The sequence below is a fragment of the Labrus bergylta genome, chromosome 10 (genome assembly GCF_963930695.1).
Source record: "Labrus bergylta chromosome 10, fLabBer1.1, whole genome shotgun sequence".
NCBI lineage: Eukaryota > Metazoa > Chordata > Actinopteri > Labriformes > Labridae > Labrus > Labrus bergylta.
In genome coordinates, this window is record NC_089204.1 from 18,044,270 (window position 1) to 18,056,523 (window position 12,254).

At 39.3% G+C, this 12,254-nt stretch overlaps 2 protein-coding genes across 2 annotated transcripts in view; one reads left to right on the forward strand and one right to left on the reverse strand.

Annotated features, from left to right (window-relative positions):
* lrpprc (leucine-rich pentatricopeptide repeat containing) overlaps positions 1–3,683 on the forward strand; it is a 56,659-nt gene extending 52,976 nt beyond the window's left edge. The window contains exons 37-38 of the mRNA XM_020650240.3: positions 101–243; positions 3,368–3,683. Coding sequence (XP_020505896.2) covers positions 101–243; positions 3,368–3,439 — 215 coding nt within the window. The 3' untranslated portion in view covers positions 3,440–3,683. The remainder of the gene's footprint in view (positions 1–100; positions 244–3,367) is intronic.
* Positions 3,684–4,090: 407 nt separating this feature from the next.
* abcg8 (ATP-binding cassette, sub-family G (WHITE), member 8) lies at positions 4,091–12,182 on the reverse strand. Its single transcript, XM_020650241.3, has 13 exons — positions 11,820–12,182; positions 10,480–10,581; positions 10,187–10,334; positions 9,631–9,869; positions 9,242–9,374; positions 8,552–8,821; positions 8,200–8,359; positions 7,797–7,895; positions 7,514–7,713; positions 5,941–6,017; positions 5,464–5,731; positions 5,243–5,370; positions 4,091–4,996 (listed from the first exon to the last, which is right to left on the reverse strand). Exons 1-13 carry the CDS (start codon positions 11,862–11,864, stop codon positions 4,859–4,861), a joined length of 2,007 nt encoding a protein of 668 aa, XP_020505897.2. The 5' UTR covers positions 11,865–12,182; the 3' UTR covers positions 4,091–4,858.
* Between the last annotated feature and the right edge of the window lie 72 nt (positions 12,183–12,254).

Consider the following 12,254-nt stretch of genomic DNA (forward strand, 5'->3'; position numbering starts at 1 on the left):
ACAAACACAATTTCCCCCTAAACGTCTACATGCAAACGCCATGTTTCTCTTTCTTATTTGCTGTTTTCCTCTCTCTCTCTCTCCCCCTCTCGTCTGGCAGCTCTGGATAAGGACTTACAGGCAGCCAAGACTCTGTACGAGCAGATTCAGAAGGAAGGGGTGGTCCTAGATGAGCTGTCACTCAAACGGCTGGCTGGGCTTTACCGCAGGAATGGAGAGACGGTGCCCTTCTCTGAACCCCCTGTGAGTGTCTAACACACACACACACACACACACACACACACACACACACACACACACACACACACACACACAGAAACACTACACTGACGTGACAAAAGCTGCTCTACACAATCACTAAGTTGTGATTGGTTCCTGTGTTAAAGGAGGTTAGACAGAGATGTTTAGATTTACTGTGGAAGATTTAAGTTTTCAAACCGCTTCAAAGCTTAACTCACACACTTCTGAAAAAATCTGTAATGCTTTACAAACAGTCTGATATCCATAGACATGTAATAGTTTGCTATTTTACAGTAGTACGAAAGTTAACACATTCACATTAATAACGCGTGAACGTTAATAAAAACAAGTTTTTACCTTAGAAATGATTTGAAGTTCCCATTCTGATTAATACTTTACCTATGAATTAAACCCTTAGAAATATTAACACACGTACATTTCCATATTTACACCCCAGCGCTGAAATATTCTAACTAGAGCTGTGTACACACACACACACACACACACACACACACACACACACACACACACACACACACACACACACACACACACACACACACACAGCAGCACCCTAACGAGTAGTGGCATTCATCCGGCTGGTGTCCTAATGTGTGCTGTGGTCTGTGTGTGCTTTAGTAATGTGACAGAGCAGTCTGCATGCTCAGTGTACTTCAATATACAACATGCCTTCAGCCAGCTTCCTGTGTTTGTAACAGTGTGTGTGTTTGTGTGTCAGAATCTGGCCCACAGTCACTGAGCACAAAGATTGTGTAAGCGAGATGGTGTCACTGCGATAGCCGCTCTCTTTTCCTCGCTCCTAGTGTTTTTGAGCGTTTCTGCACATTGCACATTTTGTAAGTTGATGTAGCCCTATTTTTGGCAGAGGACGACGCACACACTCGTACAAACACACACACACACACATATATAGACACACATGGCCCTCTCAGCCCCAGCACTTTGGTGTGCTGTCCCCTCGAGGCAGGTGTAGACAGGGGCCCACCTATTGCCTCTCCATCACTCACCTGCAGTGCAAAGATAGAACGAGAAAGAGGGATGAAGGTGGAGAAGCTGCTGCATTATTCACTGAGTGTCAGGATAGTTAAGTGATGGTTGGTTTTATAAGCAAAGCAGAGCCAGAAGAGGTACAAGGAGAGGGAAAGGTGAATAAAGTCTGGCTATTCAGAAGTTTCTTCAAATAAGTCCACCTCCCTCCCTCCCTCCCTCCCTGCTCTCACTCCTCTCCTTCTAGTATATACAGTCTTCACTGGTAAGAACGTTTCTCAGCTGTGTTGAGCCGCACAAATGTAACAGATTTGCTTGTAAGTAGCATAAACCAATTGTATAAACCAATTATTTTTCAAACCAGGCAGGTACACATAACATTTGCAAGTAGTCCAGACCTTTTCATGGTTCTAGTTTGCCTCAGCTGAGTCAAGGTTCAATATTTCAATAGAATAGGCTTTATGATTTAAAGACTAATGCTACTAAGCTATTTATTATTTAGACTTATTTTGAATATAAAGTTTATTATGGCTGACAAGGATTCAGATGTTTGAAACAGAACATTTCAAAAGCTGTCTTAGAGGTCAGAGGAAGACATCATCATGCCTGACACTGAACCTCAGATCTAGTCTAATTGTTGAGATGTATTTGTTTTAACTCCTAATGAACAAGCAGTTTTTAATAACAGAACAAAACATTGATATGTCCAAATAAGAGCATCATGATGGATACAAATCAAAAGAAGACACGCACATCCCTTAATGGGCGCTGGATCCAAAACGAACAGGCATAAAGAGGCAAGAAGATCCACACACCATATACAGTATATATATATATATATATATATATATATATATATATGTATGTTTGTATAAATCACCATAACTGCCATGTCCTCGTGGTGGCCTACTATTATTTAAACAATCAAAAATGAACTTATAGAAGTTTTTTAAGCGTTCCTATTTATGTCTTCTTAAACAAATACTGACACTTGCTGAATATAGTTTAATTATCTCAGTATTTCAAACAGCACCAAGTAACGCTCCACTCTTTGAGGTTTTTCTTTTCTTTTTTTATCTTGTTACGGAGATTTTGTTTGATGATAAGACAGAATGTTTCATTTTTGATGAATAGTTCCCTGTGAGTGATATATATGTTTCAGGTCAATTACTTTAAATGGGAACACATTTTGTGTCAAAGGAACGCTCCTCGTCTCTTTTTGTAACAGTGGGATGCAATATTTCCACAGTTTTTAGAAGCGTTTTAGTGGCTGAAACTTGCACACACAAGTGGAGCAGAACAGGCAGTTTTATAAAGCAATGCCGGGGCATTTATTGAATGGACAGGCAAAGCTTTGACATTTATATAAGAGTGTTTGTGTTTGTAATGACCTAACTACGGAGGATGATGCGCAGATCCTTTCGGTAGAAGGCAGCGTAAAATGAAAGCTGTGGAGGGAGGCTGTTTCTGGAAAGTAACGTTACAAATCATTTTACAAACTGAATTTCTAAATGCTCTAAAGACAAATGAAGTTCACTTCTACGGTATGAAAGAAAAAATCTCCTACAGATATCTCAAGACCTTTACAAAAACATGTTTTCCCTCCTGATTTCTTTTTGTAATGAGGGTAAAGCGACCCCTTTAAAAAGTGTTTGAAACCCCTGCCAAGATCTCTCTGTCCACACTTCTAGTTAACACAGCTCTTTATCTGCGTTAATTACTACATTAAAAAGCAAACATACATTGTAAGAAGCTGCCTTAATCTGCAGTAAAGCTCCCACCTTCTCCCCTCTATAAAATAAAAACACCCAGCCCAACACTTTGTCGGGATCAAAACACTGATTAATTAACCAGAACAGAAGCAGAGAGAGGAAGGTGTGTTTGGGGAGTGAACTACAAATCCATTATTTGTGTATTAATGGGGATTTAAAGATGAAACGAGACAACCTGGCTGGAGAGTGGAGACTATTTAGACAGACCCAGGGGGGCTCCACAGCTGCTTAGTTTTGGAAAGAGGCGAGACACAAACGCACACACTCAAACACACAGGCACTTTACAGCCTCGCTCATGCTATTTGTCTGATGTTTGATTCTAAATTGTCTTTGTTTCTCTTTCCAGGAGACCTTTAAGTTTTATGCAGCCAAGCTGAAAGACACCGCTGCCAAGGCCGATGTGACCGCAGAGAAATAAAGATGAATCCTCGTCTCCTCTTACCTCAGTCCAAGACCGTGTTTCCTTCCTTCCTTCTGTCCTTTTTTTTTTTTTATATGAGTTGTTTGAGCTAGAACGTTGGGTATAGTGTCATAGCTGTAAGTCTGTTTGAGTCTGTTTTCTGCTCCACTGATAATGTTAATGATGAGAATGATGTTGGGAATGTACAGAAGTATTTATGCTAATAAACGATGTGAGGAGTCCAAACTCTGCCACACCTGAAGTTGTGATTTTGTTCTCTAATGTGTTAAACAGATTTGTTGTCATAACGGGGTATCTATTGGAGCACTAAAGGATATTAAGATACTTTACATCAATAGTTTGTTGTAATTTCTTTCATTTTTGAATTTCTTCTTTCATACTTCTTTCATCTTCTTTCTTTCATCAGGGGCTGTGATCCCCTGATGGATGGAAAGTTTATTAACGTGGTGTAAAATAAATGTACAGCCACTAAATCCCAGAGAGAACAGCATGAAGGCCTTTTCTGGGAAATGAAAATGAGAATGTAAAGGAAAAACACTGTTTATAATAAAATATCAATAACATTCAGTGTTACCAAAGTGTGAGTGACTACAACATGAAGCCAAGGCCACAAGGCTAGCAGACAGTATGAGGACAAAAATAACATGCTCAAGAGGAGCTATTTGATTTAATACTTTACTAATTTGGACTCAAACCATGTCAGTAAAACATTTATGAGGCTTTTGCAAAAAACCAAAGCTTACATAATCTTCAATCTATGAGGACACAAGTACAAGCTCTTTTTTTCTGAGTGTGACTTACTACATCTGTACAAGGTTCTTTTTTTCAGTGCTTTCTATACTGGCACACACATTGTTAAGCTTAATAACCTTACATATACAAAAGAGATAAAGCTGTAGAAAAAAAGAGAAGATTGAAAAAGGGAACAAGCAAAAGCCTCAGATGGATATCTGCCAAAGTGGCGCTCTAATCATTTGCCAAGAAGAAGCATAGAGAGAAGAATGCGATCATGTTTTCAACATTGTGAATACTGCAGTACTCTGCTGCCACCCAGCAGCAGACAGCAGTACTGCAACAAGTGCTTCTTACTCAAATTCTTATTTTCAGAAGTGAACCTTTAAAAAATGCTGCATTCATCAAGAACTTTTTACACCTTACTGAGGTACCAGGGTATATTAATTCTAATGTTAGAAAGAGTGCAGGATTTTCTGATGTTGACAGTATTATTTAAAATAAAAAGTAAAATTCAAAACATATATTCTTAATTTTCACTTAGACATCCTCATTGGAACAGTTAAATCAAAATGAAAAGCATGGCTCATTGTCGAACCAGTCGAGCTAGAACCCAAATGAATTCCTTCAGCAGCCACAAAATAAAACACAAAGTAGAGCTGTGCCGCTGATGGTGGAGACAGTTCACCAGTCCTGACTGGACTTCTGTTTGATGAATCTTAGGGATAAGTAATAAAGCCCCATGAAGCACAGACAGACTGCCAGCAGGACCAGATAGCACGAGTACAGAGGATACTGGTTCATGTCCATGGCCTCGATCACCTGACAGACAAACAAAGGAGGATACACAATACAAAAGATGTTCATCTTTCAATCCATTTTTCTTTGCTTTTTTAAATTAGTGTTAATTTACGTGAAATAGTCACCTATTATAAAAAAATAAAAAATGACTGCTCAAAATGTTTAACATTTCAACTGAAGAATGAAACAGACACTTATTCTATGCACCTGAAAAATGCACAACAAGACAGATTTACCGATTTTGTGTGGTCTGTGTTTCTAACTCACATGTATCCCGTCGACATTGAAGGTGATATTTGCGATAGTGATGGGGTACTTGTTGCCTCTGAACTGCACCTGCAGCATGCCCTCAAAACCCCAACGCATGAAGGAGATGTGAGAGAGCCATGAGGCCACTGGGGAGGCAAATAAGTGCAGACATAAACATCACACACTGACTGGCTTCTTTCTTTAAAACACACACAAATTCTAGAACTCTTTCTCTTTACCGAGCCACATGTTCTCCAGGCTGATGACAAACCCTCCAGTCAAATAGAAGACTGTGAACAAGGAGTTTCCCATGAAGGCCGATGTCTGCAGTGTGGGCAGTGAGGCAGCTACAAACAGCGCCATGGAGCGGCTGCAGTAAACCATCAGCCACACCAGGAGGAAGTTTAGCAGGAAACGCTCTGGAGCCTCGTTGAGCCCGGCCAGCCAATAGATGGGCAGGCCGTACACCAAGGTGAACACACAGTGCTCTGGTAACTCCCCCAGGACCTGAATATAAACAAAGTATACATTTTAACGGAAAAACATCAGAAAACCTACACAAACAATCTCTTGCAGTTTGTTCAATATATTTCCAACATCCCATTACAGTATTTTGTACTGTAATGTTTTTGCACTGTACTTTACACTAAGATGTATGTTTAGTATGGAGTGAGACTGCCATCTGCTGGAGAAATGTTTTTGTGACTGTGGCTTACCTTGGCAAAGAAGTAAGAAGTGACTGAGTACATGCCGTCCTCCAGCTCGTGGTACAGCATCGCTCTCTCTGTGTGACCTGCAGAGAACAAAAAGACTTTTAATACTCTGGTAAGAAGCTACCTCACAGATTAAAACTTTCTGGTTTTACACTGTTGTGCACTGAATCACAGCAGAGCAAAAACAATCTCAAGTTGTTTAGACATTTATGCTTTATAAAATTGTCAAATTGTGTGGAATTGAGTAAAAAAAAGTGTTTTATGTGGATTTGTCCTGTGTTATATGCAGGCTGTAAGCACAATATGTTACCGAAAGTCATAAGTGAATTTTGAATAAAGTCATAACTTTGTCGGCCTTGACCTGACATGAATTTGTCTCTTGTGTGTCAGACAGTTGTGACTTATTATAAGTCAGTGTGAAGGGACAAACCGTTGAAATCTATCATTGAAATATCTGATCACTCTTTGATAACTTTAGCTTCATCTTACACTGTTATACACTGAGGGATTTTCAGCTTCTAGAAATAGCAAAAGAGGAGTGTATTGATCATGAATAACTGAGGACACACTGTTATAAAACTGTAAAAACAAAAAGAAGCAATGCTTTATCTCTTCAGGGTTCTATCTTTTATTATTCATCTATTTATTTATTTTGTAGATTTTATGTTGCCTCTATATTTTGTTGAACTCCGTGTCCAGTTCTACGTCAGCTTGTAATTGTCAGTTTTGCTTTGAAATACTGTGTTTGCATATGCAGTCTTTTGTTTAATACAGGAACTAACCATCCACCTAAAGATTTGCTTTAAAAGAATTGCACAACATTTATGCACTTAAATAGCTCATTAGCTTCATTAGCTGGGAGGGCACAAGTGTCTCCTCTTTTGTAGATTGATATTGGGCATGCTGTCTGTACTGGATAGGACAGTGCAAAGAGAGCCAGGGAAGAGGGAGTGGGGAATGACATTCTTGAAGGACGATAGCCTCTGCACATGGGACATGACCTAACCACGAGGTCACCTGCGCCCCAAGCAGAACTATCTTGTTTTGATTTCAAATTCTAAAGCTCTGGTCGGTTTCGTGTGTTTTGGGGTTTAACTAATCTCCTCTTCATCATTTGTTTATATGTGGTCTTTATTTCTTAAAGAAAAGGAATTAGTTTTTAAAGAAATTATATTCTTCCAACTACCAAACATTGGTGTCAGCTTAAAGTGACTTTTCTAACTTTAAAATATTTTTAAACATGTATTTTATGGAAATAGATGTTATGATCATTTTCATTTGTCTTTTTGAGTCGGTCTTTATATAATATACAGAAGTATGCTAATATGCTAATTTAATGTTCAATACATGTGAAATTTCAAAATATTTTGATAAACATTTTAAAAAAAAAGATATTTGGAAATCTCACACAGGTGCAGACACTTGAGTGAAGTCTTAAGCCGAGGGTCTTGTTCTTACATTATTGTGAATCTTATTCTAAACGAAGAGAAAACTGAATCTGCAGTGGTGCAAAACTTTAGACCCTTCTATCAGTATGAAGTTACACATAAAGGGAAACTCCATATTATCTTCTCACATTTAGCTATGACGTCCAGCACCACAGCGAATGGGGTGAGAGCTCCGATCATATAGAGGAGAGCCACTGTGTCCTGAATGGACAGACGATCATCTCCTGCTCCATAGTACAGACAACCGACCAGCAGTGACATGAGGAGGGCCTCGAAGCCGTGAACCAATAAGGTGACCAGGTCTCTGTAGTCATTGTACATGTGACGCCTGAGGGAAAACAAAGGAGGGGAGGTTAGTCTTTATTTGTGCCTTTAGAGTGCTTTAATACAGCCCCTGTGTGATGTTTTTACCTGATGAGGATCGTGAATTGGTTTATACGACCAGGCAGTCTGTTTGCGTTCTCTGAAATAGTGATTACTTCTTCTTTTGCCTTGCTCAGCTGCTGAGGGCTGCGGGCAGGGGAAGAGCATCAAATTTCCTGGATTAGCACATTGTAACCACTCCCCCAATTATTGTAAACATTATAGGAAGCATCTCCTAAATTTTGTATCCTCTTACACATCCAACAATAAAACTAAGAGCCGTTCCCAACAAACTCTACAGCTGCTCAGAGGATAGTCATTCTATGCTGAAGTTCCTTACATAGATCTCTTTAGGGAAAAACTAAGAAAATATATATAGTACATATCTGATATATGAATATATAAACTGTTAAAAAGGAGAATGAAAAAACCCAACCACACACACTGCTACCTTTCAGGTTGTGTCTCTGCTGTGTTCGGTCCAGCTGGTTTCCACATGTGATCTTCTGTGTCTTGAACCTTTTCCATGAACTGCAGAGCCAGAACATTGGCCCGGTCCAAACACTCTGCTTCTCGCTCCGGACTGCGTCGGTCTATACTGATCAGATCAACTACAAACACAGACACACAAACAAATAGCAGTTACAAAATGAGTCTTAAAACGTAGAAAATGAAGAATAGGTCACATTCAACACCATGGTTGTTTCAATAGTTTTTAGCTTGTTATCATATGTAGGACAGATGCAGAGCTGAACATTTAAAGATGCTCTACAGAGGGTTTGACTTTCTACACACACACTAACCATAGAAGTCAGAAGGGTTGCAGTATCGTGAGCAGGGGTATCCCAGTGCAGTGAAGTAAGGTACCATGTCCCGCGCAGGGCCACAGTAAACAGCTGAACCAGACGACAACAGAACGACGAGGTCGAAGAGCTGAAAGATATCTGAGCGAGGCTGATGGACTGACAGCAAAACCAGGCGGTTTCCTCGGGCCAGGCGGGACAGTGTGATCACTAGGTTGTGGGCGGTGAAGCTGTCCAGACCTGAAGTCGGCTCGTCCAGGATTAAAATCCCTGATAAGGAAAAACATTAGTTCAGTAAATGTGAAAATGAAAACTCTGCTGTTTTCAACGTCTCCTTTCACCTTTTTTTTTGTTGCGTCACTGAAGGTTAGGGGGTTGTGGTGACAATGTTATCTAACATGTTTTGGATGTTAAATTGAAAACCTCAAACATAGCCATTACTTTCTTTGCCTGTAGGTATTCAAATTATAATTACTTCATCAATTATAATTAGGTCATCAATGCTGCCATTTCTTTTCCTCCTGTAATTAGTGAGACATGTATAAAAATTAGAAGATTATAACTGTGTTTATGTTCAAAATTCAAGCCAGTCAATGAGATGTATCTTCTTTTTTTTTTTTTTTAAGCCAGACAGATGGAAAGTTCAAAGTCAGGAGGGATCAAAACGAGTTGTCTCTTTTTTTCTCTCACCTGGGTTCCAGAGAAGTTGGACAGCTATACTGACTCTCCTCCTCTCTCCTCCAGAAACTCCCCTCACATAGTCGTTTCCCACCCTGGTGTTAGCACACTGTCGCAGACGCAGCTCTGCGATGACATCATCTACCTGTGACAGACGCAGTCACAGTCAGACAGAGTTAATCACAGATCTGTTTCTCACAACACACACAACAGTTGATCATGCAGTAAGTATTCTTACTACACTTAAAGATGAAATTAACTCTGGGAAGCCTATTTTCCCAATAGAAGGAATTGGAAACATCCAAATGTTTCTTTGATTGTTCAAACACAATTCAATAAGCATTTTACTACCAGTGGGATAGTTACATTTGTTACCCTGATAGAGTAAGGCTTAACCTTACCCTCTGGTCCCTCTGAGATTGTGTGTAGTGTGTTGGGAGCCTCAGTTTTGCAACAAAAGCGAGAGTTTCCCGGACGGTGAGATGAGGGAGAAGGCGGTCGTCTTGGCGGACATGAGCAATGCTCTTCTTCACCAGTTGGGGTGTGTTGGGTTTCCCATTGATCAGAACCTGACCCGACGTCATTGTGCCACCCTCATCACGGCATGTTATTATGTCCAGCAGAGATGTTTTACCACAACCTGAGAGGAGAAAAAATTAATCATAAGCAACAAAATGTACTATACAAGTCAAGACCTACACCAAGATCTTTTGAATTAAGCTCTGATTCTTCTCATTATTTAGGAGTCATTGATTGGTCACTAAATGTATGACATTTTGACTAGTTTCTCCACCTTGTTTTTTAAAAAATAAATAAAGACAACATTTGTAGTTAGAACCAGAATTTTGAATATCTATGTAACCAAATAATCTGACATGCCATGTAGATGAGATCAGGGAGGCCATTGTATATGTTTTCTTGATAAGAAGAGCTAAAATTAAAAGCTGTGTGTTTCACCTGAGCTGCCAATGACAGCCAGCATCTGTCCGCTGCGAACACGTAGGCTGAGCTTGTTGATGGCTGTCTGCTTGTTTCCTTTTATCTCCCATGGCAACTTGAACTCTGACAACCTCTCATACCAGGGGATCTGTGCTGCTGTGTCCACCTGTGTGAAACAAACGCACAACCAAAAAATTGCAAATGTAAATCAGCACATCCATGATGCACAAAATCTGTATAGACAGGAAATGCAGAAAAAAAAAAAACAATCAAACAATGACTGTGTTTGTGAACGTCAGTTCATCAGTTACCTCATAGTGCAGGTCGTTGACCTCCAGCTCATTGCACCCTCCACTGTAGGTGAAGTAGAGACTGCTATCTTCTTCAGACGAGAACAGCTCGGTGTCCTGATGCTGTTAAAGAAGAGGAGCCGTGTCAATGAGCTTTATAGAGGCAAGGTTATTTCATCTGCATTCATATCAGTCATCAAGGACAAACTGAATCTGAGAATGTAACAGAGATAAAACTATTTTTATAGAACTAAAGATTTAAAAGATTAACAAGAGAATCTATGAAGGAACAAGTTGGTGCACCTGTACCTAAACTGCTTGGAGAACTGCACATTTTATTTAAGATTGCAAAAAGCCAATAACAGCAGCACAAATGTCAAAAGATTGTAAATCTGTATGGAACTTCACTGAAGTATGAAATTTGAGTTTGTGGCCAAAATGTATAATAAATATTATTTTATAAGTTGAGATCAGTTTGTTTATCTTTTAACTGCTGTGGTATCTGATCATCTCACATTCAAACTTGATCAACTAGTTTATTGGACAATTTGAATGAGTCATTTATTAAATGATCACCAAGAGCATGCAGAATTTTGTGAGCACGTGTCAGCTGTAAGAACACGAGTCCATGCGTGTATTCACATGCCCCTGCGTCTTTTTTTTTTTTTCAAGTTCAGATAGTTGCCCCGGGAGCATTTGTGTGTCCAGAATCTGTGGAAAATGACACTTACCTTACTGTTATATAATCCCTAAATCTCTGCGAAATGAGTAATACCAGGTGCAACACATGCTGATAGATCTTCTGAACACACTGAACATTAGACTGTATGTGATTCTATGTCTAAGTGATATGAACCTTACATTTTCAGGCCATCCCCAGTAGCTTTTCTTTATCAAATGAATCCACAGATTGTCCTTTAAGATATATGTTGTTTTAAAACAATTGTTTCATTATTCATGCAGCTGTTGTAAACCTCATTGAAAGCTGTTGTAACTAAAACTGGAAGGAAGAACATTTAAAGGCCATTTGTTTCATTGTCAAAAAATGACATAGCAACTGTCCAAAATATGTTTTAAACAAAAAAAGTAATAGATGGTTTTTCTTATGGCTGAAAAATTCACAAAAATCAGACTTTTTATAATAAATTGGGCTACTATGGAGTAATGCATTATTCATGCATACAAATCTCCATTAATAAAATCAAATGTTTTACAGATATCAAAAAGAGCAGCAAACATTGGTAGGTGGGGATAAGATGAATCAACAAAATCTACCTGTAGTTTGGTTAAACAATGCTACAACAGTATGTTAGTAGGAGAATGCTGAGATAATAAGGACACGCTTTTGTCCTGATGTTTACCTGTGAGGAGCCGTTTGTATGGTTAAAGCCAGTTTCTTTGTCCATGGTGATGCAAGTTGCTGGGGTCAAGAGGTCTACGCTCCCTTTTCTATTCTTCTTTTTGGTTCTTCTGTTCTTCAGCCTAAGGATGTCTGTCCTTTTAGATCTCCTATTGTACCCCTGGTCTCTCTTTCCTCTGTCTGTAAGATAGTTTGACTTCAGTCCTGCTGAAGATCTCTTGTACTTCACAAGCCTTCCCTCTCAAGGCATCCAGGTTCATGTCATGTCAGTTCTTCTCTCCTGTTCTGCCCTGTCAGTCATTGCTTTTCTGGTCACAGCGTTTAATCTGAGGACTGAAGGGACCGTCTGTCAGTGTATTCAGCGTGTGTTTTTTTTTTTTTACTTTGTTGGTCTTCTTTATACAGCTCCAGATCAAAGTTCTCTGAGATAACATAA

Bases quoted from the DNA above. Each gene is read 5' to 3' on its own strand.
- abcg8 (XM_020650241.3), bottom strand. From the start codon at position 11,864: ATGGACAAAGAAACTGGCTTTAACCATACAAACGGCTCCTCACAG. The intron at 8,360-8,551 runs GTTAGTGTGTGT...CTGTGTTTGTAG, and splicing joins CAACCCTTCTGACTTCTATG to TTGATCTGATCAGTATAGAC. The intron at 4,997-5,242 runs GTGAGTTAGAAA...TTTGTCTGTCAG, and splicing joins TCAATGTCGACGGGATACAT to GTGATCGAGGCCATGGACAT.